At 43.2% G+C, this 15,992-nt stretch overlaps 1 protein-coding gene across 7 annotated transcripts in view; it reads left to right on the top strand.

The window, feature by feature from the left end:
- Positions 1-15,992, top strand: part of CD36 (CD36 molecule (CD36 blood group)) — a 74,994-nt gene that overhangs the window by 19,794 nt on the left and 39,208 nt on the right. For 3 of the 7 annotated variants that reach the window (XM_081927768.1, XM_081927771.1, XM_081927770.1), the window contains exon 2: positions 15,243-15,478. In XM_081927768.1, coding sequence (XP_081783894.1) covers positions 15,359-15,478 — 120 coding nt within the window. In that variant the 5' untranslated portion in view covers positions 15,243-15,358. Of the gene's footprint in view, positions 1-3,076; positions 3,218-7,455; positions 7,609-10,239; positions 10,405-15,242; positions 15,479-15,992 lie in introns of those variants that run through there. The other 4 variants (XM_081927766.1, XM_081927767.1, XM_081927769.1 and 1 more) reach the window with 4 other exon arrangements.

Raw genomic sequence — 15,992 nt, 5'->3', positions numbered from 1 at the left:
AAAGCAGAGCAAGTTGTTTGGCACCAGCTTGGCTGCAGGAGTTGCCAGAAGGAAGCGTGCAAGGCACCACTCAACCATCTTAGGCACTCCACTTTGGATTTGTGTAGAGTTTACTCCTGAGTCCTTTCTTCTCCTGAAGATGTCCCTGGGCTGCCTTCTCAGGTGGACAAGCCCCATCTGCCCCTCAATTTCTTCTACTGCACATTCAGAAACCACCTTCTTGACTGTTGGACCCACTATTGGTCTCCTCCGCTCAATCCACCAGAGCCTTTATTTGCATGCAGGGGGAAGTCACCCTGGGTTTTAGACCCATCAGCTACCCTCCCTGGTTTTAGCTGGCCAGTAGAAGCCACTTTCCGGGGTGTGGCCTGCTGACAGCTTCTCAGAACCACAGGTGAGAGCTGAATCCGGGGTGGGGAACGTGTCCCCTGCCAGAGGTACTACTCTTTCCCTAACACCCCATACACCCCATGATACGTTCGTGTGGCCAGAGAATAGAAACAGGCTTGGCAAGAAGTGCTGTTCTCAAAGCTGCCTTCCAGAAGATCTTATCAGCTTTTCAACAGTATTTTAAGCCATTTTATTGCTCATTGTTTTGTTTTGTTTTGTTTTGTGAGACAATTTGGGGGCCCTGCAAAACACTTTTGGTATCACTATGAGGGATCTCCAGAAATATTCATCTTTTTCAGAATAAAACTATTTTTCAGTGGCAAGCTTGGGGGAGCCTTGATGGCCTTTGCCCATTTTTTAAGGGGGTCAGATACAGCTCACAGGTTGGTCACCCCTATACCACGGAAGGAAGTTCATTCCATTTTAAGCAAGGAAGTTTTATCCTGCCTTTCAGCAGAGATGCTTTTAAAGTAGCTAATAAATCCAGGCAGTTGAAGTAACATATGTTAAAATAGCATAAAAACAAAGCAGAAGTAAATTGTAAAAGCATAGCAATTGTATAAAATCACGAGACACAAGGTTTTTAAAGGTGATAAGGTTAGGTCAGCTTTCTTGGGGTGAGCACTCTAGAGGTGTGACCCTTTCTTGGTTGCCAGCTGTTTCTGGAAACTAGTGCTGACCTTTATCCTGTTTGAAATGAATTCATTGTCCTGTTTGCTTCATATCTCGAAGGGAAGGCGGGAACAGGTCTTCTCACAGTTTTCTGACAGTTCATTGCTTCTCTGATGTTTGCAGAAAGAGTCAACTTCCTTTAAATAGAAAAAAAATAGAGGTGGGTGATTAGAACAACATAAAAACAGACAACACAGCAGAGATACCACAGGGCTAGGAAATTGTTCCTCTCCCCTGAACTACAGAAGTGGACAGGGGTGCCAACTTGAATAAAATATTTGGGGGGGGGAGCAACATAACCCACCACAAGTCATGATGCATGCATGCCATTTGGATGGCAATGTCCATCAACCTGGGGCTGCCCTCTCAAATATTTTATTGGAGGGTGAAGGGACCTCAGCCCCTTGCAGTTGGCTCCCATGGAAGTGGATATTTTTTTAGTAGTTGCCATTTCCTGGTCGATAGCCCTCAAACCCCATAGCCCTACAGTCTGTGGAGTCTTCATTATGCACCCATCTGGACCTTGTGAAGCATCAACATTTAATGACCTGCCAGTTGTTTGTGATATAATCACAATGTGAGATACAGCTTACAAGCCCTGTCTGGTCATAAAGCACATGACTGGTGGGCTGCCTTCAGATTGGTGAGTCACACAATTTGTGTGTCCATACTGGGTAATCACTAGGGATGGGAAAATGTGTCAATTTTGATGTTTCCCAGTTTCTCATTTTCCCCCAAGTTTAAATTCTGTTCTCCAGATTTAGGCAAGTTTATAGGGGAAAAGGTATCAGTCTGTTAAATGCAGCATAGCATAGCGTTAATGTTAAAAAATGACAATATTGCCAAGCAGTCGTATTAACTTTGCAACACTGACTTTCGGACATTGTGTATGCAACCATGATAGAAATATAATGGTGTTTATTTGGTATCCTGGGTTTAGCTGTTCTTTGTCCAATGTAGGAAACAGGGTGCTGAACTGCCTTTTCTCTGACCAAGCAGAACTCTTGTGTTCTCATGATCTGAGTAATTGTTGAGCATGTTTGTTATGGCTTTAGACATGACGGCCTGACAAGTCCCTGAGCTGGCTGCACCCCTGTAAATCCATGTTCTTTGGGTTCCTAAGAGGTCTCTTGAGCTAGGGTGTTGTTGTCTTTCAACCTACCCCAGCTGTTTCCAGTTTGGCACCCTTATTTGCGGAAGCAAAATTGGTGTGTTTAAAATTGGAAACAGAGAATTTCAGAAGGGCAGCTGTGCAGATTTAGGCAGCTGTGATACCATGGATGAAATAACCTTATTGAGTGCAGTGATGGTGTATCATACACAAAACCATAACTAGAGAGAAAAGCTTTATGTCCCTTTTCCTTTTTTTAAAAAAGAGGAAACTCCCTCTAGAACCAAGGGATCTTGTGACTTTGCTTTCTTTAATAAAAGTCGCTCTTGCTGTCACAGCCTGAGCCAGCTTTGCTTTGCTGGCATGCTTGCTTCTCCCCACTCCGATGCCCTTGCAAAAGTGTGGCTGTAACCACTGCTTCCTGAGAGGGTGTGTCTGTTTGGGAACAGGGATGTAATTACAGGGAGCGGTTGCTTGTCACACCACAAGCAGGCTACAAGACCTTAAGGTCTGGAGCAGTCAGTTCATTATGCTTTCATCTCATCCCCCCCCCCCCCCGCATATAATTTCAAAAAGTGAAGTTGAATAACGACACCCCCTTTTCCCAAACACTCTCATCTTCAGTTGCATTTTAACTGAATGCTTAAAAAAGGGCAGAAGAGAGCAGATTGTGTGCCAGCCAGGCTGAGAGAGGATCGTACAGTGTCTCTGTCAAGACATTTCTCTGTGTTGCTGTGCCTTCCTTCCTTCCATTTCCTCTTATGATGCATCCTTTGCTCCCATCAGATCTTATCACTCTAGCCAGAAATCTCTTCCTTTGGCAGCTGTTCAGCAGGTAGGTGAGTGGCTAGCAAGTGTGCTGCTTCAGCCTGCTCATCTGGTCTGAGCAGGTGTGCCTCCTCTTTCCTTGTCTCTCAGTGCTGTTGTGGACCAGAGTCTCCAGGCAAAACCGAATCAGCCTCCTTGAAGGAAGCAGCAGCTCCACAGTCTCCTCCAGTGTGAAGTTAGTGGAGAAAAGGAAGAGGACTGGAGACAATCTTGCTGGTGGGTTCTTAAGAGGACACTGTAAGGAGGGGAAGGGAGAGTGTTTACTTGAGATAGTGGTAATGTTCTCTCTGTAAACAGAGAGTTGGCTTTGGACCCAGTTGCCTAAAGGATCACCTCCTCCCACACACACCTGTGTGGCCTCTCTGGATGCTCTCACCAAAGGACATGTGGCTGGTGGCAATTAGAGAAGAGGGTCTTTGCAGTGGTAGGACATGGCTGTGCAATTAACGTCCAAGACTAGCACTTATGGTGAAGACCTTTTCTAGTCTTCTAATCTTTTCTATCTTGAAATATTTTATAGTAATATTTGAAGATCTTTTGGGTGTTCTTGGAATTCTTAAGGTGTATGATATTTTGGTGTTCCTGGTTTTATTTGCTGCATATGGTTTTCTGCTCTCTTTTTTCAGTGTTTTCAGATCCTGCATTAGCATTGGAAGCTGCCTAGAGAACCTTTGGGTGACATATAAGCATTGGTTCTATCCAATGAAGTTCCCCTGTTTGTGCAAGGCATTTACACCATGGAATGTCCCTTCCCTCAATTATCTGGAACAGATTTGTATAGGGAGAGCCTGGGGAAGGGAAGGGACATTCTGTTGTACAAGTGACTGTCCTTGCGCAAACAAGGTGACTTGGGTTAGATACAACATACTGTAATGAATGGAAATGGAAAAGAGAGAGAAACATCAAAAAGGTTCTCTGGTTAAGTGAACATCTGGGAAGGAACAGCTGGACCAGAAGAACCTATTCTCACTGCTCATGGACCCGGCATACTGTTTTGACACTTAAAATAGACTTTTCTACAACTTTGTAATATCTTTGACAATGAAAAATTGCTAATTTTACCATTGTGAGCACTCCTGATCTATTATTGCCTTTGCTGAAATTGTGGATGCTCCTTCTTGTTTTTAAAGTACCAATTTCCTTCCATCCCCATATTTAGAAAAAAAATATTAATGAAGCTTTAGTGGAACTGTTTAAAGGGTAAGTGGCTGCAAATTTTATTTTGAATGTGCCCAGTCTAGCTTGGCTGTGGGTTTGTAGGAAATGGTTCTTGCTCAACCATTTGCTTACATGTAACACATGCTTTGCTTGGCAAGGTGGAATATTATATCTGGCCTGTGGGCAAGATCCTTATCTCTCCTGTTGCCCATGGGCAAAGATTGGCAGCCCCACCTGTCAATCTGATGCTGACTGAATTTCACAAGGGCGATTCAAAATTAAACTATGCATGGCGTGTGGCACTTTGAAGGCCCAACAATCTATTGATCATTGGGGCTTCAAAGCACTGTGCAGGGCTCTCTGCAAGCCCTGACCATCTCCTGATTTGTCTGTGCTCCCAAAGAGCTACGCAGGGTTCTCTACACCGTGGTGCAGATCAGCTGATTGATAGTACTTGCAACCCCCCTTTTAATAAGTAAGGTATTTGCATCTTATGTATGACAGGGGGGTGGGGCTTTCCCAAAACTCTCACCAACTCAATGGCAGACTAATTAGGCTCACATGGAAGAAGTTCTGCACTGCTGTTTTATGACAAATGAACAAAGTGCCTAAAAGGAATAAATGCTGTACCAACCATCTGCCATATTAGGCATCTCGGGTGGATAGAAGCCTTTTTTTAAAAATATGCCTGCCTTGTATCTTATCCTTTTGTTTTCCTTGATATTTCTGGAATATGTCCATTTTGAAAAGGAAGACAAATGTTTTCCAGCAGCATTATAGAGCTACAAAATGTGGTGGTACTCAACTTGTCTAGTTGTTTTTAAACTGATTTTCAAAATTTTAATTTACGAAGTGGTTTACAATAAACAACAATAAGCAGGATCTTCTCCCCACCCCCCAAAAAAAGAGACTAAAAAGGCAAGAATCATGGAATAGGAAGGAACTCCAAGGGTCATCTAGTCCAGCCCCCTGCAATGCAGGAATCTCAGCTACAGCATCCTCAACTAATGGCCACCCAACCTCTGCTTAAAACCTCCAAGGAAGGAGAGTCTACCACCCCCTGAGGGAGATGGTTCCACTGTCAAACAGCTCCTACTGTCAGAAATATTTTCTGTATATTTAGTTGGAATCTCTTTTCTTGTAACTTGAAGCTATTGGTTCGAGTCCTATCTTCTAGAGTAGGAGAAAACCAGCTTGTTCTGTCTTCCATGCGACAGCCCTTGGCTATTGTATCCCCTCTCAGTCTAATCTTGTCCAGGCCGAACATATCCAGCTCCTTCAAATGCTTCTTATAAGACTTGATTTCCAGATCCCATCATCTTGGTCGCCCTTCTCTGCACATGTTCCTGCAGAAAGTCCCAAGTTCAACCCCCAGGTGGGGCTGGAAGAGAACCTTGTCTGAAAACCTGGAAAACCACTGCTGGTCAGTATAGACCAGGCACCCCCAACCTTCAGCCCTCCAGATGTTTTGGACTACAATTCCCATCATCCCTGACCTGTTAGCTAGGGATCATGGGAGTTGTAGGCCAAAACATTTGGAGGGCCACAAGTTGGGGATGCCTGGTATAGACAATGGCATGCTAGATGGACCCAGGGAACTGACTCAGGGGTCATCCAGACTTCCTTTTGCACTACGCTTTCCAGGTACAGGTCTGTGATACAGTGGTAAAATACAGGTTTTTATGGGGAGAGCACTGAGAGGGGGTAAAAAGCCCCACTCCACTCAGACATGGAGCTTTAAAGTCTGGACCTGAGCCTAGAATTGCAACACAAAAGTAAGTCCTCTGCATGAGACATACTGGAAGCCAAAGCAGTTGCTGGAGAGAAAAGGTATGTTAATTGAAGCTTTGGAACTTTCTTGAAGGGCAGTCCCACAAAGAGTGCATTGCAGTCATCTAATCCGTGTGTTATCAAGGTGTGATAACCTCAGTTTACCTCAGTTGTTTGGAGCATGAGTGATTCTGGCACATGTTCAGGGACTTCACGGCTCCATCCAGATCCAATGAAAAGGGAAATGGCATTGGAAATAATCATCATACTGTTGGCTGGATATTTCAAACTATGTGACCTAGAGGAATCTCATGGGTGGGGAATATCAGGCTTGGGAACTGAAAGACAGGGCTGCAGTTTGGCTCTGAGCAATCCCACAGCCACAACCACAATCCTTGCTGGTCCGGCTTTACAACTTGTGCTTTTGTATGGCTGTGATGTGTCCTTGAATTCTGATAAGTCTTGCTGTTCTGGATAGAGAGGAGTATGTGTTTAGGCTAGAAAGTAGCCTAAAATTCACATTTGTTTCTCTGTCCACATTTGCTTCTGCTCTTCACTGGCATCTAGACTTAGGAAGGTGGCTCTCAAGCTGGCCTAGAGGCTTCATAGTAGACAAAATGGTACCCTGAGGAGGACCATAGACAACTCCAATAGGGTGTCAAAATAGCTTCCCAGTGCTGCCTTCTGAAACTTACTGTCCCATGAAGAACTAGAGTTGCTATAAAGCCGTGCCCTTCAGCCATATCTCCAAGTGATTTCAAGGGACCCTAGAGTTATCAGACCGCCTAAATCTCTTGGGAGGTGCAGGAGAGATCACAGTTCTCTGGATTGAAGTAGCAATTGTACGCTAACACTAAGGAAGACTGACTGGGTGGGGGAAAGCCTTGACTCTGTTGGTAATGGACCACCAGGGAACTGGAGGGATGGCAGCAGTGTTAATTTTGTGTAAAGTTCTTAAGCTTCAGACTATTACCAAGCCAACTTTTCAGTACAGCAACCTTGCTCTCCCGTGTGTCTTGTGCTCTCAGTCTTCCCCTCTCTCTCAAGTAGTAACCTGAGCAGGCTTTAGTATACTGAGTGTGGAAATAAATATTGTACCTTCTCTCTTTGTTTACCTCCCATGTATATTGGAGAGGATTAGTGAAGTATTAAGGTTAATATCTGTGAAGAGTTTTGTAGACCAAAAGTGCCACATAATTGTTGAGTGTGATTAGTGAAATTTCTTCATTTAAACCTGTTCTCCTGGATTGTCCAATCCCATATATACTTGATACCTTGCCTATTGGTTAAAGGCCACTGTACTGGAAGAAGAGAACTGGATGCAGTGTGAGTTTGTCTTATTCCACCACCACGCCTGCTGTGGTCGGTGCTTGTTGTGAAAAGTAGGGGAAAGGGTTTACTGTCCTGACTTCGGGCAGTAAGTCTTGATCTCTGGAGACTATTAAGCCACTCAGGCATTTAAGTCTCTGCAACTTGCCTTTTTTTGTCCCTACTGAGGCTGATGAAAGATCAACGGACTCTTGGAGAACTGGGCAGTCTTGTGGTGCCCTAGGTTGCTATAGGGTTGCTACAGCAACCTAATTTCTCTGTGAATAAGGGCTCGGCAAGCTTTTCTGCAACTCTACAACTCCTTTTGGCAGGGATATTGAGAGAGAGAAGTTCATCCATTCTTCATCCAGGTTTGTTGGCATCTTCAGGCAAAGATGGTGCAGGCCTAATGGATAAGCTTTGTAGTGTTCTTAGATGCCAAGGGGCTATGTGGACTGGGGGATAGGTGTCAAAACTCATCTAGAAAGCTAAATTTCTAATGAAAGGAAACTTCACATGTGAGGACTCCTAAGAGAAAATGTTAACTTGTGTGCATGTGAACATAGATATAACTTTATGTGCTCCTCTTGATACTAGGGAATAGGTGTCTTTTTTATGTCAAAATATTGTTTGGATTTGGGCCTGAAGGTAATCATGTATGCATTAATGTTTTTTAAATTACTCTAAGAGGTCAACAAGTGTCGATAGATGCATTCAAATTCTAAGTTTTAATTTGTTTCTAATGTTTCTAATCCGATTGAGCTAAATGACTTCATCTAATTAATTTCTAAAGCTAATGAGTGTATGAACAAGTGGCAGTCTTTTCTATCTTTGTGAATCTGTGATGCTGCAATTCTAAACATGCCTGCTACAAAGTTAGTACCATTTTGAAATCTATGATTGAGCAATGCAAAGTTTTCCCCTTGTTTATAGTTTTATTCTCTCTCCAGCCTTTCTTCCTTATAACTACATAGTAAATTTAAAACATGTAATTTGAACGATGCAGCTAGATTACCATCTTAAAAAGCGTTTTCACTCACAGGAAAGCGTAAAACTAGGGAGGGCAGAGTCAATCCCTTGTATTCAATATTTCTTTTCCATATGAGAGGGTCACTGCAGGAAAACAATGACCTGGAAATATTTTAGGCATATTGCAGTGGGATTTTTTTTAAATAATGGAACTATGCAAAGTAAAGTAGAATCTGACTGGAGAGAAATGACTTTGTATGTATGGCCCTATCCTCTTGTGGACTCTTACGGGTTTTCAACATTGTGCTTTCCAGTTGCTGTGGACTACCAGTCCCATAATCTTTGAACATGCTGGTTGTGGCCAATGGGACTTAGAGTCCAGCAACTTCTGGTGGGCCGCCACAATGGCTACATCTGCTCAAAGGGTTCTTCCAGCGTCAACACTTCTTATTCTTGCAGGTGTTTCTCTCTCTCTCCCCCCCCGGTGTGTTTCTATCCAATGATGGTTTTCGTTACAGATAAGTGCCCAAGTTAAGACACCTGATGTGCTGATATTGTCACACGCACCCAACTTTGTGCCACAACCTATTCTTTCCAAATAGTTTCCATTTCCTTGGAATCAAAGAGGTTAAGTAGGAGAGAGGTCAGCATAAAGAGAGTGCCCTTTCCTGCCTTGCATAAGCAGAAGTGCTTTCTCTAAGACAAAACCTCAACCCCTCCTGAAGCCATGGGGAAGGTAGCTGCACCTTTATCTGCCTGCGAAAGGGCAGCATAATCCGCACACAACACTCCTTGCAGGTGGGTGGAGGATCCAAAGACAGGGAGCCACCACAAAGGAAGCCTGTCCATGTTAGGGTAGCCAAATCTGTAAATTTTGGTTTCTCACTTTTCCAATCTTAAATCCAATTCTCCATAATTCTGCAACATTTGGTGATGCATCTTTTAAAATCCTTGTGAATACCTCCGGTTACAAATGGGATCTGTTCCAGAGGTCTGGCCTCATCCCAAGGAATTCGCAACTAGAGGACCGCTTCTGCACATGCGTGTGGAGCGTAAAGCACTTCTGCACATGCGCGCCTGCAAAACCCGGAAGAATACTTCTGGGTTTGTCGCGTTCGCATCCCAAAGTTTATGTATCCAGAGGGATCTTAACTCATGGGCAAGTCGATACGAAAGGAAGTGCTCCTTCAGATATTTAGGTCCCAAGATGTTGCAGGTTTTATATATCCACATCAGCACCTTGACTTGGGCTTTGAAATAATTTGGCAGCAGGTGCAGTTTGTTCAATGCCAATAGTATGTCTGAGTTTGAACAGTTGTGCCCACTAGGATGCATTTTGCACAAACTGGATAGCCTTCAAGGCACACAAACTATGTTGCACTGCGTAGCAACTCACGTGCCATTTGCCAGCCCAGGTGACTTAAAGAAGCTGGTTTTCTTCCTCAATTCCTAGAAACGTTCACCATTCCGCCCCCCATTGCTACCATGCTTTTTAAAAACATTCTTTTCTGTCCAAAACTCTTAAAAATGGGGGAATCTCATTTTCTCCAGAATGGAAGCCTGTGTTGTCATGTTCAAACTTTCTGTGGGGGGCAAAAGCATGTGACTAGCTAAATTAACTGAGCAGCCAGATGGATATATGCACAGAGACAATAGCTTATTTCCTTTTTGGCTCTTTCACTCTGGAGGAATTTGATTACATTTCTGTGACAAAAGAAGGAGTTGAGATAGCACTGTGGTTGCCTGCAGGATGCTCTGTTTAGCTAGCAAAACAATGGCCTTACACAAATGTTTACAAAGCTCCAGAAACTGTCTGAAAGGAACATGAAAGTGGAACATCTTACTATACTGTGTGAGAGGGAAGCAGCCTTGGGTGTGACGCTTCTTACAGGGACAACTGGTCTGCTTTAGGAGTTTCCCTTCTCTCACCCTGGCCCTTGCCTTACTTGGATCACCAATTCAGCCCCCTCCTTGCAAAAAGCAACACTGTCAGTAAAGCTTTTTTCGCTGGTATAAATAGCCATTAAATGGCAATGCATGTTCAGAGCATCTTCTGGCAATAAATGGAGAAGTCAAATCAGCCATCTACCCCATGAGTTAATGGATTTTATTTTTGTCTTTAGTAAGGATATGCATTTGTTCTATTGACAGAGTTTCTCTCAAACTCCTTTACAAGGAGGGGTCTCCTCTCTCTAGAGGTAAGGGGTTTCTTATGCTGGTGTTTAGAAGTTGTTTATACATATTCAGTATTTGTGGCAACTTCTAGGATTTTTCATATATTGGAAAAATTGTTTCTCTGCATTATTTGGAAGGCATCTGGCTATTTAAGCAGCTTCGGTAGGCTTGTTCTATGTGTTTATCCTTGGTTCCTTTATGATTTTAGACAATTGGAGAAATACAGTTAAAGACTCCCCCACCTTCTGTGCCGAGGGAATTCTTCTCTGAGTTTGGATTATTCCCTGAATACTCAAGAAATGCTTGGCAATTTTATTTGAGTACTTGTATTTAATATTCTGGGATATTTGGGTTCAGTTTTGGGCAGCTTATGTGAACTGGCATTTTGTTACTGACCATTTGGCAACTGAGAGATCATATTTGTTTGCTAAAGCAAGATATGCCCAGAAGTCTGGAGCTCTTTGATTTTGAATCCAAAACTTGAATGGAAGGATTGGTAACTCTTTTGTTGTTGCTCAGAATTTGGAACCTTTCTAAATACTCCATTTAGTGCTGCTGTAATTTTCACATATAAAATGGCAACACCTTAACTTGTTTATACTTAACTTATTATAAGAAAAACAAATAAACTCAAGGTGTATACAGATATCATTTTAGCCCTTTGTTGCTGCCTGATGTACTTGGGTTTCTCAGGTGCAAAGGAAGACAGGGTTTGTAGGAACAGAGGAAGCTGCCTCCTAAGGAGCCAGACGTTTGGTCCACGCAACCCCATATTTCATACATTGACTGGCATGGGTCTCCTACCTAGGGCTGGAAGATATGCTAGGTATTTAATTTGTGACCTTCTGTGTGCAAAGCATGCATACTGCCACTAAGCTATGGATCTTCTCAAAGAATAGATAGGTGTCACTTGTCAAAAGGGGTGGGCGCCAGCTGTACAATTATTTTAGCCGTACAGGAGTCCTCATCTAATCAGACCCTACAAGGCTTCAATTTCCAAGTGTACCTATTAAATAGAGCCAAGGGATAGAGAAGGTGTCCCTGAAATTCTACCAAGGATGTCTGCAGCATGTCACTAATGAGGGGAGAGATGACTGCAGCTTCTTGAGTAAAACTAATGCATAAATATTGTGAAACATGAGGTTTGCACAAGCCTTCTGCAATATGCTCTCTGGCTCAAATGATTGGCAGGGACCCCATAGTGCTGTGGCAGCTAAATGAATATCTGTCCAGACAGAAAATCATGTAGGATTCTCTGGACTTTGTCACAATAATTCTGTATGGAAATACAGAGACTGTACTGAAAGCTTCCTTACTTTCTTTCCTTACTTTTCTGTAAGATCTTCTGAAACCTTCCAAGGTTTGCATACTTGTGAGTTTTACCCCAGTGGTTGTCTATTTTTTTAATTGTTTCTTTAATCTCCTTGTAACAGTAATCTGTGTTGTCAGTAGCTCAATCACTAATGGTCTCTTATTGACCCTCAACTGCAGTTATCAATAACCTTGTTACTATCTGAATACATTGAACTATTGTGAAACATTAATCAACATTGTGTAACTTGAAGGATGAGTCTCGACTGGCTGTTTTTTTACAGTTACAGTGGTGGATAGAACTTTCAGTAGTTGGCAGACTTTGCTAAATAGCTTGTTGCAAAAACTTGACAGTAGTTCAGAGCAGGCTGCCCTGCATTATGTAGCTGAAAAGAAGATTATCTGCTAGTACCAGTATGTTTTTCAAGAGGTGGTTTGCCAGTATATTACCATGCAGGTTCACGAGAGTGTTGGGTAGACAAATATGGAAAAGGTGTTCCCTTCTCCTGAAGAAGGAGGAGGAGGAGGAGGAGGAGGAGGAGGAGGAGGAGGAGGAGGAGGAGGAGCGGCCAATTGGTACCAAAGAAGGATAGGACATTCTTTATGTATGCAACCACAGCAGCAAGAATCCTGTTGGCAAAGTATTGGAAGATGCAAGAACTACCTACTCTGGAAGAATGGCAGACGAAGGTGATGGAATATATGGGACTGGCAGAGATGACCGGCAGAATCCGCGACCAGAGGAAAGAGACAGTGGAGGAGGACTGGGGAAAATTTAAAGTATATCTTAAAAATTGTTGTAAAATTGTGGACTGATAAGATGTTAAGGGGTAAGAAACAGAGAATTACAGCTGTAAATGTTAATCTTAAGAAGAACTAAAAGAGAGTTGATTAGAAAATTGATTGAAGGGTTGTTAAAAAATAAGGGTAAAACAAGGATGTGGTGAAAGGGAGGTATGGGGAAGTCAATTTTTATTTGTTGGTGTTTGTTTTTGATGTATGTGTTTTTCTTTTTTGTTCGGTTTTTTGTATGTTGTATGTTTTGAAAACCATTAAAAATCATTATAAAAAAAAAAAGGAGGAGGAGGAGGACGACGACGACTTTGGATTTGATACCCCGCCTTTCACTCCCTTTAAGGAGTCTCAAAGTGGCTAACATTCTCCTCTCCCTTCCTCCCCCACAACAAACACTCTGTGAGGTGAGTGGGGCTGAGAGACTTCAGAGAAGTGTGACTGGCCCAAGGTCACCCAGCAGCTGCATGTGGAGGAGCGGAGACGCGAACCCGGTTCCCCAGATTACGAGTCTACCACTCCTAACCACTACACCACACTGGCTCTCCTGAAATTAGGATGACTTTAAAAAAAAAAAATGAACAGTGGATAGAGACTTCTTTCCCTAATCTATCAAATTGCTGCTTAAGCATCTCACAGCATGGACCCAAATAAGTAGTTATTATTAGGTGTGCACTTATAAGGAGGAGAACTGAGATCACACCTGCTGTACCTAACTTTTACATGATGATCCAATGGGGGCCTTGTGCACATATAACTGTGGGTTCACCCACTGAGCAACTGGATGAACACTTCATTCACATGTTTGGGTGACTGCATGGAGGTCAACACTGAGGGGGTGGGAACTCTCCTCTCCTTTCTCCATATCCCCACTTCACAAGTGGTCCTTAGAGTGACTTGTCTGTTGCCTGTGTTGGAATTGCTGGATGCAGCTGGGGTCCCATCTGCACTACGCTGTCATCAGTGGTTTGATTGCACTGGGCATGGAACTTTGGGGTGCCACAGGGGGTGCTACAACTATGAGGTAGCAAGGAAGGTAGAGGCAGGCAGTGGCACCAAATTTTGGCATCACAATAGGGCACTGTTGAAATTTGAGACAGTGGAGCTGACTCCCACAAGAGGTGGTGAACTCTCTTTCCTTGGAGGTTTTTAATCAGAGGTCAGATGGCCATCTGCCATGGATGTTTTAATTGAGATTCCTGTCTTGCAGGGGCTTGCACTGCATAACCCTCAGGGTCCCTTCCAACTCTCTAATTCTATGTTTCTATGATTCTATCATAAACATCTTTGTAGAATTATGTCCCTGCATCTCAAGCTACACAAGTACAGTTTGGAGTTTATATACCGGTAATCATAATCTCCAGTGCGGCATTTGAATCTTGAAATTAACTTTAAAAATAGATTTTAACTCCTCTGACTCTGCAGCAGACATTTTGGTGCTCCGTTCTTGCCAGGAAGTAACGTTACACGTGTGGAAAAACAGTTGAATCTGGAAAATTAGCATGCAGGTATCTGTTTCTGTGTGTTCCTGTATGAACTGACCCAGACCCTGAACTCATAATCTGAGGCCCTTCTTAGTGTGCTCTTTCCATGAGATGTCCGGGGGGGGGGGCAACAAGAGAATGGGCCTTTTCTGCAGTGGCTCCCTGCATGTGGAACCCTCTCCCCCGGGAGGCTCAGCTGGTACCTTTGTGACATATCAGGCAAAAACATACCTCTCCTACCAGGCCTTTGGCTTATTCAACAATCTATGGTGTTTTAAACCATATTTTTATTGTTGGGTATTGCTTTGTTTGTTATTGTATTATGTATTTCTTTATACTGTGGTCCTTGGATGAATGGTTGTGTATAAATTTGTTGTTGTTGTTTAGTCGTGTCTGACTCCCATGGACCAGAGCATGCCAGGCACTCCTGTCTTCCACTGCCTCCCGCAGTTTGGTCAAACTCATGCTGGTAGCTTTGAGAACACTGTCCAACTATCTCGTCCTCTGTCGTCCCCTTCTCCTTGTGCCCTCCACCTTTCCCAACATGAAGGTCTTTTCCAGGGAGTCTTCTCTTCTCATGAGTTGGCCAAAGTATTGGAGCCTCAGCTTCAGGATCTGTCCTTCCAGTGAGCACTCAGGGCTGATTTCCTTCAGAATGGAGAGGTTTGATCTTCTTGCAGTCCAAGGGACTCTCAAGAGTCTCCTCCAGCACCATGTATAGATTTAATAAATAATTAATACAGACCTGCTGAAGAATGCAGCAATTGATGAAGAATTGTTTGTGCAGATTATGCTGCCATAGTTCAAATTGGAGGTTTAAATGCTTTATTAAGCATGGTGCCTTTTCAGTGTTGTGGTCCCCCATGTTCAGCCGCAGGTTGAGTGTTGAGTGACCACAGGAGAAGCTGGTCCCCTAAGACCAATCTTTTGATCCATTTTTCTGACGCTTCTTGCTCCAGTTTTGGGTACAGAGTTTCCTGTGTGGAGAGAGAGCTTAGTACTAAGTAGTTAGCAATCGGCACATGAGTATGCATGAGTATTTGCTGTGCTTGAGTACTTACTTATCTGTGTTGCGAAATGTAATAATACAAGCGAAAGGGTGCATAACTGAATTCTCTGCTACAACCTGCAAGAAAACGATTAAGTGTGTGTGTGTGTGTGTGTGTGTGTGTGTGCGCAACAATTTTTTTAATGGTTAGATTGATGTGAGTGTGTTGGGTGATATCTCCAGCTGTTGCTCATACTGTACTTTGTACTTTGATCTCTTTTGAAAGCTCATTTAGGACCTTGCTGTGTTAGAGGCTGCTGCTGCTGCTGAGAGGGTGCATGTGTTCCTGGACGACAAAGTTGTAAGAGCTCCCAGAGGTGGAAGAAATTGCAGACCAGAAGGATGGGCGGTTTGCTGAACTGTGGTTTGCTGAGTGGAGCAGTCATTGGAGCAATTCTAGCCATCCTTGGAGGTGCCTTGATACCACTTGGAAACTATTTTGTTGAGAAGACAGTAAAAAAGGTAATGAGCTTCTATAAATCCTGTACGTTTTGCTATTGTTTTAATTCCCTCTTTGGTCTCCTTATTACAGTGCCATCCCCCCAAACACACCGGAAACAAAAGTGGCTTTACGTGTGAAAAGAGTAAACCCTGTTCCAATACTAAAAATGAATTCCAGGATTGAGATGCATGCAGAAGTGTCCCAATTCTATGCGCTTGTTATGCATTCTGCTTTGGCTTGTGGACTTTGGGTTTCCAGCTTGAAGTCCTCTCATCTTTCCAATTCAGCGATGCCTTTTTTGGGGAGAAGGCCTGTAATGACAGCCTATGTAACTTGTGATATTAAGATAAAGGAACTTTCCCCAAATCTATCTACACCTATGAATGAGCGAGGGAGGGAGTTAGGGAGGGAAAGAATACAATTCCTTGCTTCATTTTAAATGACTCCAGCACTCTATTTGTGGATAGGGTAGAGGGTAGAGGGTTGGGAGACCATTTTACCAAATCTATCCTGGTAGAGGAGAAATTCAACAGT

Source organism: Podarcis melisellensis (assembly GCF_964234715.1).
Source record: "Podarcis melisellensis genome assembly, chromosome: 10".
Classification (NCBI taxonomy): Eukaryota; Metazoa; Chordata; class Lepidosauria; order Squamata; family Lacertidae; genus Podarcis; species Podarcis melisellensis.
The sequence above is the reverse complement of the archived record's forward strand: the minus strand, read 5'-3'. Positions and strand labels throughout refer to the sequence as shown.